Source organism: Macrosteles quadrilineatus, unplaced genomic scaffold (genome assembly GCF_028750875.1).
Source record: "Macrosteles quadrilineatus isolate MER2022 unplaced genomic scaffold, UCM_ALF_1.0 Scaffold_3__2_contigs__length_128488019, whole genome shotgun sequence".
NCBI classification, from domain to species: Eukaryota; Metazoa; Arthropoda; class Insecta; order Hemiptera; family Cicadellidae; genus Macrosteles; species Macrosteles quadrilineatus.
The window spans coordinates 46,592,003-46,609,813 of NW_026542596.1; the positions used below are offsets into that span (position 1 = coordinate 46,592,003).

The 17,811-nt window shown below is 33.7% G+C and overlaps 1 protein-coding gene across 2 annotated transcripts; it reads right to left on the reverse strand.

Annotated features, from left to right (window-relative positions):
* Window positions 1–3,757: 3,757 nt before the first annotated feature.
* Window positions 3,758–17,811, reverse strand: LOC128989825 (39S ribosomal protein L21, mitochondrial). Of its 2 annotated transcripts, none has more exons than XM_054411893.1 (5): window positions 17,589–17,811; window positions 14,958–15,107; window positions 7,129–7,292; window positions 6,470–6,626; window positions 3,758–3,913 (listed from the first exon to the last, which is right to left on the reverse strand). In XM_054411893.1, the coding sequence occupies exons 1-5, from the start codon at window positions 17,692–17,694 to the stop codon at window positions 3,810–3,812; spliced, it is 681 nt and encodes a 226-aa protein (XP_054267868.1). In that variant the 5' UTR covers window positions 17,695–17,811; the 3' UTR covers window positions 3,758–3,809. The 2 variants fall into 2 exon arrangements, with proteins under 2 accessions (XP_054267868.1, XP_054267867.1); XM_054411892.1 differs by having other exon boundaries at window positions 14,958–15,113.

The window sequence follows — 17,811 nt, forward strand, 5'->3', positions numbered from 1 at the left end:
TTATTTATTTATTTATAAGCTTTAAACGCTGCAACAAAATAAATCCAATGGGAAACACTGCAACAGCTGATCGTAGTCATAGTATCTTTGATTGATGCCTTTTATTTTAAACTGCCTACGTAAAAGCTGCTTATTTTACGTGGCTAATAAAAGCACGCTGTTTTATGTAGAATGGTTCGAATACCAATAATTGGTTTGGAGTACAGCAAAAGTAAAAAGAGTGCATCAAAAGTAAGTAAATGCAGCAATTCTGTACTATAACTAGTGCAAGGAAGCCCACATTGTCAGGTGACTGTAAACAAATTATTATTATTCATTATCAAAAATATCACCAAACTAAGCGGTTTCAGCTTGTACGGATTTTCAGACTATTCACGCAACAGTTCATTCAACCCCAATGTTCCCATACAATTGTATTGAAACCCAGTGTTAACCAATGAATGTTGTAGTGTAACGACTGAGTCACTTGAGGTAGGCTTATGACGTCACAGAAACTGTTGCCATGGCAACATTATTCATGCGAGACTCTGGCCCAGCTTATGAATGATCTCTTTTATAAATGTTTGGAGTTTATATTTTGTTCTTCTAAATTTATTAAATGGATTATAAACTCACTTGTAACTTATGTGATTTAAATACAATAAACTTTATTTTACTTCCTATCCCCTCTCTGTACTCCCTACCACTCAAGGGACAGTATCATTGACTTGACAGTATTGGTTGTGGTTATATAGTCAATGACAGTATGCAATCGTTTATCAAGGCAGATGTTTAGGTGCCTGCTGTTTTCTCAAGGTAATTGCTGTTGATCTTTCAATCAATTTGATATACAAGTATTATTCACCATGTTAACTTATTTGAACAATTATTCTATGTGCTTTTAACTTACGACAAATTACAAGTATTATAAGCCAGAAAGTCCCTATCGTAAATTATGTGAAAATAATGGAAATATAATGAAAATATATAGAAATCCGTTTAACCATGGACAACCAAATTTTATTAATTTCTTTTGTCTATGACAGTTACTGTTGATACAGTATTGTATAATTATATATTCTATGTTTCCATTCCTCTATGTATCTCCATTCCCCTTCCGTTCCACCCTCTAGTTTCATTCCAACTACAGACTCTTCCGTCAACTCCTCAACATGTGACCCTGTGTATCTGTTGTGATTACAATGTGGTTTTATTAATAAACTTGTGTTACTAATTACACACTTGTTTTAATTAATTAATATGACCCATAAACATGGTGAGAACAATCAGAAATCCTAGGAGACTTACATTTGATGCTAACTAGTACTTCATTGTAACCTAACTAGATATGAGTAGGCTGAAAATGTTTGTTTAGTTCTTTCACATATTCTTAACAGTAAAAGTAAAAAATTTGTTATTTGTTGATAAGGGAGATGTTGATACAGTATTGTATAATTATATATTCTATGTTTCCATTCCTCTATGTATCTCCATTCCCCTTCCGTTCCACCCTCTAGTTTCATTCCAACTACAGACTCTTCCGTCAACTCCTCAACATGTGACCCTGTGTATCTGTTGTGATTACAATGTGGTTTTATTAATAAACTTGTGTTACTAATTACACACTTGTTTTAATTAATTAATATGACCCATAAACAGTTACAAACTACACAGTCGCAGTTACACTTCTACCAAACATCTTGTTTTAGTGCCTTTGTTGCTTACCTTTTTTTATAACAAACATTTATTAAAATTATTTGAAAACCATAAAAAATAAAGTTTTAGAAACCAAATAATTACGGGTTTTTCACAACACTTTACAGTCAGCAGCTGGATTCTAGCATAGAAAAATCATGCTATTTATTACAGAAAGGACTCGATAGAATCATGGAAAAATCAGTTGACATTGGAAAATTTACTGATCAGTCTTGCGGGGCACTTTTTTGAATAGGCATGTCAATGAAGCTGCACAACAGATATTGAACTGGATTGGTCAGGAACACTGCAATTTCATTACACGTATTGGAAAGGTTTGAGAATGTTACCAAAAGTTGAAAATTCTATCAAAATGTTGTGTTAAAATTAGGGATGGACGAGATTGGAATTTTAGTTTGAGATAAGACAGGACGATATTTTTTATTTCTCATAAAATTTCGAGACAAGATCGAGACGGGATTTCCCTTCTCGTACATAACAGGAAATGCACGTTCAACACTTTTACCTGATTTTGTAACATTGTTAGATGACTGTTTAAATACAAAAATAATAACAACTAGTGGCTTGTAGGGACATAAGTCCCTAAAAAGCTCAAAAGTAAAACAACTTATTGCAATTCCGGGATTCAAACAAACTTAGAATGACATTATCTATGTGTCAGGATAGGTATCCCTATGTACACCATATCTTTTGTGTAAAAAACAAAATAAAATCAATATTAATTTGTATAAAATAATGACTTGTTTTTGCTTTGTTTATAGTAGTAAAACATGCCTCACACTCTGCTTACACTTAACAAAAATTCTCAAATGATAAAATAATTAAAGTAATATTTACATCTAAAGAATTAATTAAATAAGAACGCCTTCGCAAAGGAAACACAACATCAACACGCTCCTATATTGCGGGTATTGAATTGACTTTCTGCAGGCGTTTTTAACAATTTTTTTTTTTATTCTGGTCTCAAAAAAATCTCGATCAAAAAGAAATCTCGTCTCGTCTTAACCATCCCTAGTTAAAATAGTGTATACAGTATTGAACAGTATCGTAATAAAATTGTTAGCGTACATGAATATAAATTTAATAAAATTTCATCAAAAGCTAGTTAATCTTTTAACACACAGTTAACAATTAATTTACAATAGTAACGATATAAAACTTACTGCTTAGATGAATGAAAGGAATCAACTACAGTAGAACCTTGATATAAATCAAACCTCGAGAAATTGAAATCCTTGATCGAAGAAGTCAAAAATGGGATCTCTTGGATTTGTTTGGTCTGAGTTTTCCATTCAAGGCTTGGATACAACATCCCATCATATATCCATTAGTGTGAATAGAGATAGTTTAGGCTTTGGCTTCTGTTGTGACAGGCCCCATGACAATAGTTGCACTAAAAAGGGTCATCATCATTTATCTTGGCTTTTACGGCAATAATGAAAAAGATAACTGCATACTTTACAAATATAGTGGAATATCAATAAGAAGACACTTTATAACAAGTGACCCTACCTTGATAAGACGTCAAACAAGTCTGAATTGATAATCTTCTTAAGAGTCTTGTTATTGAGGTTCTACTGTATGTTTGTTAATATTTTTCACAATATCCTTTTTAGAACAGTTAATACTGTTTCTATTGAACCAATTTATAACTAGAATGAATTTTGACTAACAGTAGAAGCTAATACATTTTTTATTCCAAATGCCTATTTATTACTTTAACCGTTTAAACGTTATTGAAGAAATGAGTTTAAAAAGTTTAATTTGTCTAAATATGAAGGTGGTCCGTAAGTTAAGGTCCAGAATGATGTGTACAGTAATTAAAACATTAATTCATGGATGTTTCATCTGGCCCCAGCTAGATTTACACCCCTAATAGAAGTTACAGTTTTAAACATAAAAGATTTTTTTCCTTCTGTTTGATTACAGTTATCAAACTATACATTAAAATTTTAGCTTATAAAGCAGTAACAGACATAGCTGTTGGACACTGCCATCACCATAACTTTCTGTTTTCTCAATGACCAGGGCAACACAATATAATAGAATATTCCCAACTGTGTACACATACTAAAGCACTTTATTTACAGAAATAACAAAATATAACTCCTTGACTAAAAGAACACTTGATTTAACCCCTCCACATCCTTTCTCTCGCCAACTTTGCCTTCAATCTTGACTTCATTTATACGAACCATGGTCAACGGGGTCCTTATGACTGTAAGCAAATACAATCCAGTCAGATAACATTAAAAATATGTTAAAACACTAAAACTTTGATGATTTATAGAAAAAATGTAACTTAAATTTGCTCAAAAAATGAACACTCACGACATAATACTTGTGTGCAGCAAAAGTTAACAAGATATACTGTTAGGGTTAGTCCAGCTTTTTTTTTTACAAACACACACAAAATCTTTTGATTATTCCTTCACATTCATTCCTATGTAAAAATGCCAGGACCTCAGAATAGTATATTTCATAACGAGATTAGAAAGTGAGTCATTACATATTTGAAAAAAATGGTCGAGAATATATATAGACCCACTTTCACTTGTGTTTTGAACGTTACTTTTCACTGCACTACAAAGAATAATTATTTTCTTGATTACAAAACTCATAGAATTTTTAACGTTATGCCTTCAATTTAAAGTTAATGTTTAGTTTTGTCGTTGAAAATGGAAACAGTTGATAAAACAATAACAAATATTTGTTTGTTTATGTCTGCAAAATCCAAAAAAATAGTAAACATTACTTTCGGATAGTAAACATTCTTTTGCCAAAGTAAACAATGAATTGATAGATTTTCGCAGGTGATAAACATTAAACGTAAACATGTCATTTCACAGTAGTGTAGTGAAAAAATAAATGCCGGGAAGGGCCTTTGGGCCTATGCTACAAATGATTTAAAGTTAGCCAATGATGAATCTAAAATTGCTCTGGTGAGGAGACCAATAAGATTGTCCAGTTTATGTGTGTAATTCATAGTTTTTATCAACTTTGTTTAAACAAATTAAAAGAAAGAAACAAAATTTTTAGGGGTGTGCAAAGCATCGAGCAACGAATCGCGATTACATTCTATGGTAATAAAAATAACAATTCGATTCATGTATGTTGCCTAGCCGTATAAGTTATTACTGAGACATTGAGTAGCCATATAGTTTTTATTTTTATTTATTTATAAGTTATTTAAGCCTATATCAAAGTACATTAAATAATTAAACTGAGTCATCATTAGTCATATTAACATCCAGGCATACATTATCAATGTTTGTTCTTTACCTCACTGAAACAAGTTACTACCTTGGGAAATAGGCTACCTCCTCTAATTTCTTTCTCAATGATCATTACATTTCAAGGTTGTTTTAGTTCACACCAAAACCAATTTTGCCAATTTTTAGTTATAAAATCAATATTATAAAATATAGCTCGGCCGCTTAGAAAACGACCTGCGCGCTAATGCTAAACCAATGCTGGAGGAGGTCGTTTTCTAAGCGGCCGAACTATAGTACTATGCTCAACAATATGATACCAACAAACACCAGCACATACAAATTATAAAATATGCAAGTAATTCTCTGACATTTCCAGCAATATATACAAACTCCTCTAAGATATGACTGAAAATAAGTATTTTTCACCTAAAAGTATAGGTTACATGTATGCGTACCTACGTTTTGGTCAAATACCACATTAACAAAAATTTGCAGACTAACACAAATTAGGTAAATTGTAATTGTTGTTATTTCAATCCATAGACAAGTATAAATATAAAAATGCCGTGTTACATCAATTCAATACATTTTTGCTGCTTCGCACACCCCAAGATTATTTTTTTAATACAAATTATTTTAAATTTTTTTTGTCAAACCTCGTTGCGAACGACATGAGTTGTGAAATTGATATTTTTAAAGAACAAAAATGAAAATGACATTCTTTACAGCATGGGATATTTTGTTTTAAAAAATACATAGGTTGGCAGCACTTAGAAGCGATTAAATGAACCAATGGAAACTGTATTTTTGGCACTGGTGAAGCCAGAACGTTTTTGTGTCTTCTGTAAATATCCACTTCTGTCTCTTGCAATGTTGTTTGGCGGAGCTATTGAATTGGTAAAATTATCTTTGAAGGGACAGGGTCGTGAATAGATCATTTTGGCTGGTTAAGTACTGTATTGGTATACGAAAAAATGTGGTCCTATCTATTGTAGTGTGGGGTTTAGGCTTGGATCTAATGACATGCAATATAATAACGATAATGAATTTACTGTATCATTGTGAAGGAACCTAACCTCAAAATTGTGTTTGGCCGCTTTTTTGTGGTATTTTTTGCCCCTCCTTTTTCCCTCTATTTAGAAATACTGAAGGCCGCCTAGCAATATTGTTTAGTGCTGCTATCTGTTAGGTTGGGTTCTTGTAAAACTACGCCCACAACTACTGGGATGCAGTATATGCCTCTCATTTAGATGATACTTAATTTAAACATTTTCGCGCACTCATCCACACAGCACATTAGCTGAACACGCCACCGCATTGAACATGTTAAGGTGGGCTTAGATTGAATGTAGGATAATATCATGGATTATAGATTTGTCAACCTCATTCTTAAGACAATTATGTATTTTTTTTTTATTTTACACAACATACTTGATAAACTTAAGTCTCATCCTCCAATATCTCTTAGCTTATCTTTGAAAAGAAATAAATAAATTTTAGAATTTTGCAGCCAAGAAATGAACATATATGACAGAAATAGTGTGATTAAAAATACTTACAATTGATTCTTCTGAACTGTTTACGTTTCCTGAATCTGAACTTTGTTTTGACGTGTGATAAGTCTTTATCTATGACCGTTCCAGTGACTGTGACCAGTTCAGGTGGCAATACAGGTCGACCTAACAATGTGAAATCTGACCCTCCAACCAGCATTACCTGCAACAGAAAGAATACTTCTAGTAAAATACTACAAATATATTCATGTAGGACAACATTCATAAAAATCATATGTTTTTATCTTTCAATTGTGACAAATCCATAAATTAAAAAAAAAACTGTATGGGTTTTATGGTAAAACAACAAGCAGATGATTATCAACAAACAATTGTTACTAAAAAGCAGATACATTTCATCAGCAACTGTTTAGACTGGGAATTTTTTTATGGTTTGATCTTTTCACAAAGATGTGCATGACAAACCCATTTATTTTTTTATGTAGGCATGGTTTTGAAGTTGTAGAAAAAGACATTAAAAATAATAAGATAATTTTTTTTAAATCAAGTTTACGTAAAAATATAGATTTATGATCCTTCAGGTGCCGTACGTATTTTATGAAACACTTTTTTAGTTTAATAAAAACACTTTTCAGAATGTAACAGCCACAATACTTTGAAAAGGCATGTTTGCACTACTGCTGAGATAAGTTTTGCTTACAAACCTTTTCAAATGTTATTTTGTCGCTGATGGTAGGAGCCCAAGGACCGTGAATTATGATAATGTCTTCCGGAGTGACGATGAACTGCTTGCCAACTACATGGATCACGGCAAACAAACGTCCTTCTTCTCCTCTGGCAATCTGGTCGTTCACCAAAGCTATTGTTTCTGTAGTAAACAAAATCCACAGACTTTATACAGCCGAACATGTCAACAATTTAATGAGTGTGAAATAAGTATCAACTACTGTACCTTATATGAGCATTAACAGTAACATAATTTATAGTTTTGTCTTTTACCATTAGAACATTCATTGTAATCTGCTTTATTCATATTGAAAGAGGAGAAAAAAACTGTTTGTGAGGCTATTCTTCAAAATAGTAATTGTATAAGCTATGTATGGAATGTAAATTGACTAAAATAAATTTCATAAAAATATATAGGCCTAGATCATAGTTACTTGAGTTTACGAGGGTGTCTAGTTTGTTTCCATTTCAAAATTCAAGACTAATTCCAGACTTTACACGACTAATTCCCGAATTTTTAAGACTAGTTTTTTTACAAAAATCAATGTGCTGATACCAAAATTTATAGATTCTCGATACTAATACCTGAAAAATCTATTCTTGATACTAAAACCATGTTTATAGTTTTACCAAAATTTCTAAATTACTTTATTGTACTACACCAACCCCTGCCTTTTTGTCACAAAGTGTTGTTAAGGTAAATGTGGGATGTTTTCAAGTAAAGAAAAGATTAATGCGACAATGAAAAATTTTAACAAGCCAATTTGGGTTTACACACTTCTTAACATTAAATACCGACCATATAAAGGGAAATGAAGATCTAACGACAAAAATGACAAATTTTTTTAAATAAAGGTTTGCCAGCCTGATATTTTCAGTCATCCCTAATTCGAGGTAATAGGGTGATCATATGCAGTCGTAGAGACATCATTGTCAAATTCTGGGATTACTGCAAAATCCGAAATATCTTCCTTTAGGCACAGAAACATAATCTGAATACTGTATCAACAGAATCGCCATCATCGTCTACCGTGGTCACAGAAACAATATCAACGACTCCTGCAATTGTGGCAAAATCACGAATATTTCCCATGGTCATGTAGACATAATCATCATCGCAGTCACGAAAACGTCATCGTCATCTTACGCAATCCCAGCAAAAACATGAACATCTTCTGAGGCAGTGTGGATATTATCATCATCAACCGATGTCATGAAAACGTGATCGTTGATTAGTGCGATCGCAGCAAAATCATGAACAAACTGTGGCTATCTAAACAATATCATCGTCTCCCACGGTCATGAAAACGTGATCGCCGTCTTGCGCAATCGTGGCAACAAGATAATGAAGAGGAACATCTTGATTAGAATTTTGTGTAGATTAATTTTGTATACGACATATTTTGTACTAAAATGCATAGTTTCTGAGATATCCAATAAAAATTTAAAAGTGTGATTTTTCCAGCTTTTAACTCCGCCTCCCCCCCCCCCCAAACCCGACGCTCAATAGGAGTAACTTTTTACCGAACATTATGTAGACTGTACTGAACAACCAGGTCCAGGTTTAGGTCTAATTGCACCGTACTAAATGAGTGTTACCTAACCCAAAAAATTCACTAAGTTATAATTTAATGTACATACTTACTTAAATCAAATCAACCAGTTATGATTACCTGCTTGTAGACTCCATAGAATGTATTCCATTACTACCTAACTAGGAACCAATTTATTATTCCCCTTCAATTTCCTCTATTGCTTTATTTGAATTACACTTCAGACAAAGGCTACCCTACTAAAAATTATGTAGGCCTATTGATCTTTAGCTTACCTTAGCTTCCTAAGACACATTTCAATGTAACCTTACAATTTACTTCCGTACTTTACCACTTTCAGCCTTAGCTGACATAAATGTCTACCCTCTCCATTTCTGGTAGAATCATTGACATTAAAGATAGGCTTATATAGTCAACAGTATAATTTAACAAAATGTGAATATTAGTTAGCCAATAGTCTATTCCATAAATTGTTGTGTGAGAGAGAACCTCCTCTACAGGGCAAGTCAAGTATGCTGTAAAACCCAGGGTGGGGTGAGCATATATACATGAGCAAATTTTGATTCTTGGACTTTTCTTACGCTTAGTCTTTTGACTAATCTACATTTCAGGAGATAAGGAAACTCCTACTGTTTTTTACAAATCTATATATTTAATACACAGTTGTTGTAACACTGTTTTCTCAGTAATTACTGGACCGAACCACAAGATCTATGTGTCAAATTAAAGAGGAAAATGCATAGATTTGCCGAACTTCATTAGAATTTACGTTTTTTTTTTCGAAGAGTTAAGACCTACAGCCCTTCAAAGGTTGAGTCAATACAATTCTTATTGAAGAATATAATACAGTTTATAAATTATTTGTCAGCTGTTTAATGTTTGTCAAACATTTGTTATTATTTTTATAACCTCACTTTCAGTATGCAATTATTAACCCTCCGAGTGTCATGCGTCGCTGCAGCGACGCGTAACGCACTTTGTATAGTGTCGTGCGTCGCTGCAGCGACTCGCGAACACTGTTTACGGCGAAGGCTCTATGACTAACTGAATCGGACTGTACTGGATTGAGTTAGGTATCGTTCTTTCCATTATATTCTAAGCTTTCTCCAAATGTCTGTCTCAGCGCTGTAGGTTATCTGAGCCGATCCTAATGTAGTAGACAGCTGACGTTCGTGTTTTAGACAACTTGGATATTTTGCATCGGTGACTTGTGTGTTTTTGTAAGTTTATCGTCGTTTTTAGTGGTGAAAATGGACAGTAGTGATATACGTAATGCACTACAAGATGAAATTAGTGATGGTGAAGGACTTATTGACGATCCGGATGAAGTTAGTAGTGACATAGAAGTTAATTATCATTCAGATTCTGAACTATCTTTGCTAGACTTTTCGTCAGGGAGTGGAGAGGAGTATGTGCCCGATTTGAACGATTTAGAGACGTCAGATATTGACGAAAATCTTGAAATTGAAAATGAACAAGACCCTAATGCAGGTAGGCCTAGGCTAATACCAGTACAGCAAAACATAGAACCTTGGATTAGGGTGTATCCCCCCGAACCTCCGAAAGATGTCAGACCTCAGTTTCAAGTTAGGGCTACAGGACCCAAAGATTTACCACCCAGAAATTCTTCCCCTATCAATTATTTGAACCTATTTTTGACAGCTGCCTTTTGGAATCTCATAACTAGAGAGACAAATGCCTATGCTCAAAGAACATTAGATGAAAAGAGAGATAATTTGAGTCCACAGTCTAGGCTCAAAAAATGGACCAATGTTTCCATACAGGAAATGAAAAAGTTTTTTGCTATTCTTATCAATATGGGAATGACAGTTAGAAAAAACATCAAATCATATTGGGACACTAGAAAAACAGAACATATAGCATTTTATTCAAACACCATGGCGATAAATAGGTTTTTACTCATAAGCAGTTTCTTGCATTTGACATCGGCCCGCGCTGTTGAGAGGGGTCAGCCTGGACATGACCATTGGATAAAAGTAAGGTGGTTGTTAGATCATCTGAATTCAAGTTTCAAAAAACACTTTGTACCAAATCAGGAACTCTCCATCGACGAAAGTGTAGTAGGAACAAAGAACCGATGCATATTTATTCAATATATGCCAAATAAGAAACACAAACAATACGGAATTAAGAAGTTCGAACTTTGCGATAGTGCCACCAATTATGTTATGCACATGGAACTATACAGTGGACGTGACTACCTTGCTGAAGCTAATTATGATGAAGAGTTATTTACTGAGAGGGTAGTAAAGAACTTGGTTGAAAAATCTTCATTGTTTGACAAAGGATATCATGTCTTTACAGACAATTTTTACACAAAAATTCCGTTGGCTGAGAACCTCCTTGAACGACAAACATTCATCACCGGAACCATAAACAAAAAGTCAAAATTTTTATCAAAAAGAATTAAAAACTATAACTTAGGAGAAAGGGAAACAGTATACTTTAGAAAGGGAAATCTGTTATTGGTTGGTTACCGTCAGAAACTGAGTAGGAAAATTGTGTATTTGATTTCTACAGCATACCATGCGGAAGATCAAATTGTTACAAGTAAAAAGGGACTGAGAGGTATGAAACCGGTTTTGATACACCATTACAACCAGTTTATGGGTGGTGTGGATGTAAGCGATAAATCTGTGTACCATATGTCTTGCAACCGCACCACTTCTAAGTACTGGAAGAAGCTGTTCTTCAATTTTATTGATATTGCGCTCGTAAATGCTTACATTCTGTACAGAGAGAACACTGACAAACCTGTATCAAGAAGAGATTTCCACATATCTATTGTAGAATCCCTCGTAGGCCAAGCAACCTGCGATGCCTTACCTGGACCAGTTCCTGGACCCCACGGAGATTGCGGTGACCACCGACTTGAAAAACTGCCTCAAAGACAAGAAAGAAAGTGTATCGTTTGTGGTCACACCAAAACTAGAGGCAGGTCTAGATTTTGGTGCCCCGGTTGTAATGTGGGTGTTCACCGAGAATGCTTCCACAAAATGCAGCACTTTTTGAGGCTAAAGAGGGGCAGAAAAAGGGCCAAAGTGACCCTAGACCAAAGTAGCGGTGAGGACTCTGATTAGGCCCATGTGTTAATTCTTCTGTATATAATATTTCTTTTCATAAGTGTTTAGTTTTTATTTACAAGTGTTGAAAACTATTGACAGCAACAACTTTGCAAGTTTTTTGTCTAACTTTTGTGACTTTTTGTAAATATATTTTGGATACTTTGTAATTTATCAAGTTCAGCAAACGGATTCTTCAAGTTCGGCAAAGGATTCTGGCCCCAATCAAGGTAAAACCATGCTGTATTTTTCTCATTTACTAGTAGGCTGATTTTGTACTAACTGTAAATAAAATTTCATACAACATGAAATACTCTGGTTGGTTCAATATGTGTTTTTATGAAAGGTGTTGAGTCATTTGGCGATTTCGGTATTTTCTTTCAAACGCGCAAAACATGTTTTTCACTCATAACTTTTTTATTTCATAACTTACCTCACTATATGATTATATATTTGTAATCCTCATAAAATTTAGAACAAAGTGGCTATTTTCAAATATTTATAGGCCTATAATTTATACAATTTCATTGAGCGCGAACTTATTTTTTTTTTTTAATTTTCCAAATTATATTTTTTTTTTACATAAAAATTTTTTTTTGAAAAAATGTTCCTTATGTTTTATATATAATATTGAAGCCCATGATTTTCCAAACAAAATGGTATATAGAACAGTATAATTAACATTGTTTTTAAGCTTCTCAGATCAGTTTTAATAAAACCTTGCAAATGAGCAAAAAATAGGCTGACATTAAGGCCAAAACACGTGACACTCGGAGGGTTAATCTAGGAGTTTCTATTTATAAATATAAACACACGATTTTGATCAAGGAAAAGTATATTTGTTAACTTTTCATACCACAATGTATTATTTATAAATGTATTTGAACATTATTTATAAATGTATTTGAACATTATTTGTATGTTTTGGTTTACATTTTGTATTTTTAAATGTTTTAGTTTTCCTGTGAAGTGATCTGAAGGAAAGTGGTAATTGAGTTTAAGTTTGAGTATGGAATGTGAAATAATACCCATAGTAGGGGACGGAAACTTATTGTTTTGATTAATATAATTTATTCTCTATAGCCACCAGAACAATCATAGAGAAATCCGCTTGCAAGTTGTACAGATAATTGCTAATGATTAGGAAACATACAAAACATTTTATCGTAACTGATTAATCTTAGACTCAAGATCAGTGTTTGACGTTCAGCAGTACCAAATTTTACCTTCTCGAGATGGCGAGTACGCTGGAATACGTGGAACTACAATTTATCGGTGAACTATACCCTACCTAACTATTTTTTTCGAGTACACAGGGCAGTTGCTTGAGAAACAGTGACTTACGATTTCAGTTCTGGCAAAGAAGTAGGCTATGTGACTTGATGTTTAATGGCAATGTTGACTCGGGTAATTATAGCGTTATAAAACTTTATCAATAACCCCAGAGTGTGAAAAGTACAAAAAGAAAAAGAAAAGGTAATCATTAACCGAGCATAAAGAGACATACAGAACGAAAAAAACACGTAGAGAACCACCAAACTAAAAAGGTAAAGAGCAGTGAGGGTTTTAAATGTGCTCTGGAAATCCCTACAAAAAACACCAACTCTTTTGAATTGGGGTCGTTAAATTGGATTTGTCACTACTGAAAATCTATGAATTTCGATTCAGAACAGACTAACAGGGACACAAATTATTCTCCTTATGTTGTCACAAGGTGTAGGTCAAATTAGCTCCTCATCAGCATTTTGAGTTTATGGAAAATCTTATCAACGGGCCTACAGCGACTATAAACAAAGTATTAAGGGTAAAAAAAAAACAACAAAAACTATTTGAATAATATAATATTATACAAATCTGCATTTGGAATGGCGAGTTCTAAGTCTCACTTGAATCAACATCTTTCTGGTAGTCTATATAATTTTAAGATCCGGGATTCCTTTTACTATCGGATTGAACCGTTAATACCCTCAAATCAAATCAAAATCTCCTTTATTCATCATAAATGTGCAAGTAGCCTACAATGAATAGAGTCAGTGAGTCACTTATTGTTTATTCACAATAGTTTAAATTGTAAAATTCCTCAAAGGAGTAAATTACTTTTTCTACTAGGAATTTCTTTAGTTTAAAGTAAAATTTCCTACTATTGCATTCATTTTTTATATCTTTTGGTAAAAAATGTATATATCTAAGTAGAGGCCTGTGCACTGTGTTTTTTTTTATAAGATTCTAAATTATGTCTGTTTTGTATAACATATTGTGCAGACATAATAATAATAATTGTATAACCCTGTAACATTAAACAAAGTAGGCTATGCCCAACGATGTAAACACAGCTGTTACTCACAGAATGGGTCAAGGATTCGTGAAATAAGACCAACTGCTGATGTGTGATTTACATGTGACTATCTTACATAAGTCTTACTTTAAGTGACTATCTTTAATCCATACAACAAATGTAATGGAAAAAAACAATAAATATAGGAATATAGGCTACTTGAACAAATTATTTCCATAGCATAAGTAGCTGCTTATTATGTAATCAGCATTGCACAGTTTCTAATAGGCCTACCTACTATATTTTTCAAATGAAACTCAAATTAATAAAACATTCATTTGGTTAAACTAATTTATCGGTTTGATTAACATAAAATAGTTCATACAGGCAAACTATCAGTTCTATCTCATGTAAAAAATAAGCAGCTCCTAAATAAAATACAAAGAAAACAGTATTTGTTAATTATTATGTCTTTTATTGCTGAAAATATTCCTGCGGCAGAGCACGGGCGGTTAACTAGTTAACAATTAATCTACATTTAGCTTACCTAATTACCTTAGCTAACCTAACCTAGGTTAGTTAGGGTAGCCAAGTTAGGTAGGATAAATGTAAATTAATAGTCAATTTGTTGAAAACGGGAGGAGTTCACATAGCCTAAGTTACCTCCCCAGAAGGTGTCCAATCAAAACACTTGGCGTAAAAAACTTGATAAACTAAATATAAAATAGTTATCCTTCGCAAATGATAAACTTCAAAATGAAAACACAATGAGCAAATTTATTAAGAAATTTGAACAAATAAAGAGAGCACTTGTAAGACAGGGGCTGTGAGAAATTTTTTGCTAAAATTAACTATGTGGCATGCTAAGTTTCTTAAGTTAGCCGTTTTCAAAATACCTTGGGTATAACAGTTGTCTTCATCTCTTGTATCTTTAACCTCTTCCTGTTTTAAAGGTTGACTAATGCTGTCTTTGATGTTAGTTCTTAGAAATGCTCGCTGGACCCAAGAAACTGCTGGGATGCAGTCTTGTAGTCCTGAACGTATACCTAGACCTGAAAAATTTGCACACACAAGTTAACTAATGTTCAATTTTTCTTTGACCGTAAAATTGTATAATAAATTAAAGTTTCATTGAATAATTTTGATGGTGGTGGTTTGGGGGAGTCCATGTTCCATAGTGACTAACATTTGAAGGGGAGGAAGGTTTGTGGAGTGAAAAAAAACAAAGCCACACGTACGATGACAAGAAACCAAAAGCTTAATATCAATTTACAAAAATTCAACTTGTAAAATAAAAACGGGCGTTGATGCAGTTTCTAAAATACAGTAATTCAACAAAGACAAATCAAGTATAAATCACATCCAACATTAATTATCAATAAATGTATTCTCTAAAAATAGGCCTATCAGGAAGAGACTATGACACTTCAATAACACAATCGTGTCACCAATAAATAAATCAATAGGTAATACTGTAACCTAATTCGCTAACCAATGGATTATGATAGGGTACTACCCGATTGCCCACAAAAAGTAGATCCAGATTAATAACATTTTGTATTAGCAACTAATACAAAAACCATTGGAGTATATGTGTGAACTGAGCACACTTGTGGCCGAGAAATAAGTGTCTGCATTGCATTGCTCACCTGCGCCATAATGACTAAGTGTTGTGTGATGGATCTAGAGGATGGTAAAGAAATTGTGCGTTTTTATATAGTTTTTATGTTACCAGTCATAGTAAGTATATAAAGAGTAATTTACAAGAATGAAATCTGGCAGAAAACACAAAAATCACTAAACATTGCAAATTTGTTTGCCCTTTCTTTCTTGTTCTTTGGTGAAGAAGTAACAATAAATCAAGATCAGCACATGAATCTGACTCAGAACTCAAATCCTAATATTTAACAACATGCTCAAACAAGAAACTTATCACTCATATACGAGAACTGTACGACACTGCTTCCCAATATGCGATGTCAACTGTGCAACACAGACATTTTACCCAATGCTGCCCTGTGCTGTGCTAACTGTGTGACAGACTTTTTGGCCCGACGCATATTGAGACGCAGTCGGAGCAGCCTAGCGCAGCACAGGGCAGTGAAGTTTTTTGTAAACCACGTTTTCGTTAGGGCTCGCGCATATTGTGGAGCAGCACATGGCAGGACAGTGCAGTCCCGCGCATGGACTGTGCGCACTTGTGGCCGAGAAGTGAACTTGTGGCGCGCACTTGTGGCTATTAACTTTGATTTTACAGTGGAAACATTGAAGTGCAGATTCAACCTTCCTTATACAACATTAAAATAAAATTCGAAAATTGTAGTTAGGGTAGGCCTAATTCAGTTTTTATGACAGCAAAAAAAATTTTGCACCATTATTTCCAGGTATAAATCTAGTTTCTAATGATATATAAATTACTATAGTACCTACCTACTCTTGGTCACCCTTATCGCAATAATAACCGAACGTAGTTGTGTGAGCCAGTCAAAGAATGTGCTACTTAGTGACTAAAACTCTGTTTTTTACATTATTTCATGTTGCCGGCCAAGGGTCATAACAGTTGCTATAGCTCACAGTATTCACAGTAAGTAATTCCATTAGTTTGAATTGGTAAAAAAGATTGTGTGTTAAACAGAAATCAGTAATTTCGATCAGGACAATCTGTCGGTGACTCACATCAACTACCTACGACGATTTTGGTAAAAAAGCTGGCAACAAATTTAATACATGGGGATGGAATGTCTAGTTGTAGGCCTATTGTCAAAGGTAATACTTAATACATTTCAATGAGACGGGGACCATACAAAGTAGGCCTACGGTAGGTATTTTAAGCAAAGTATGAATGGAGAATGAGTGTAGAATGAGTGGCGCGATCTTGTAGTCTTGTTAGTGACTAAGGCTGACCAGTACCGGTACCGTACCTAAGTTGTAAATTAAATTGCAGTGTTGTAACTTGGAGGCTGTAGGGAATAGGCCTAGAGTACACTTATACTCTGGCCATATTATTTGTTTGATTTGAATTTTGATTTATATTTGTTTGATTTACATTTCGTTGACTTAGCTTATACAAATCAAATTTAATCAAGAACAAGAACGCAGAGTCTTCCTCTGTAATTCAAAAATAGAAAGAAGACTCTGTCAAAGAGTAGGCTAATCTAGGTCCCGTTAAGTTCGGCCCGGGTACAGTTTCTTAACTGGGCTACGCTAATATCGATTGAAACTATCGATTCGAATAGTAAACCTTCATGTGATTTTTTTCACCATCAGCAAATTTGGTTGGTTAGGTTAGGTTATGAAAGTTTAATTATATAGCCTAATAGATATATTTTAAAATATCGATTATTAATCAATATTTTCAATTCGATAGTTTCAATTGATATTAGCATAGCCCAGTTAAGAAACTGTACCCCTTAGGCTAAGTTTTAAGCCCTATAATAATATCATTATTCATGCGATAGTATATCGTTGATCGTTGGTTCTTTGCGGAACTGTACCTTAAAGACTAAATATAAATAAATAAAACTAACCTGTACATTGAGGGTAAGCCAGGGAAGGCATTACGTTTCCGATTTTGTTTTTCAGGGAGCTCAAGGAAGAAAGACAAAACCTTGTACGAGCTATCGATACTGCCATTATAACTTGGTAGTATTTACTATTTATCCTAAAATGGTATAAATTATCACAAAAACATTTTTCCTAGTTTTCTGTTTCTCAGCAATCTCAGCCAGTTTAGCCAGCGAGCCAGCAGGA

Coding starts and splice junctions, on each gene's coding strand:
- LOC128989825 (XM_054411892.1), bottom strand. CDS start 17,694: ATGGCAGTATCGATAGCTCGTACAAGGTTTTGTCTTTCTTCCTTGAGC. Junction 7,293..14,957: donor AGACAACTGTTATACCCAAG/GTATTTTGAAAA, acceptor TGTTTACTACAG/AAACAATAGCTTTGGTGAAC. Junction 3,914..6,469: donor ACAGTTCAGAAGAATCAATT/GTAAGTATTTTT, acceptor ATTTGCTTACAG/TCATAAGGACCCCGTTGACC.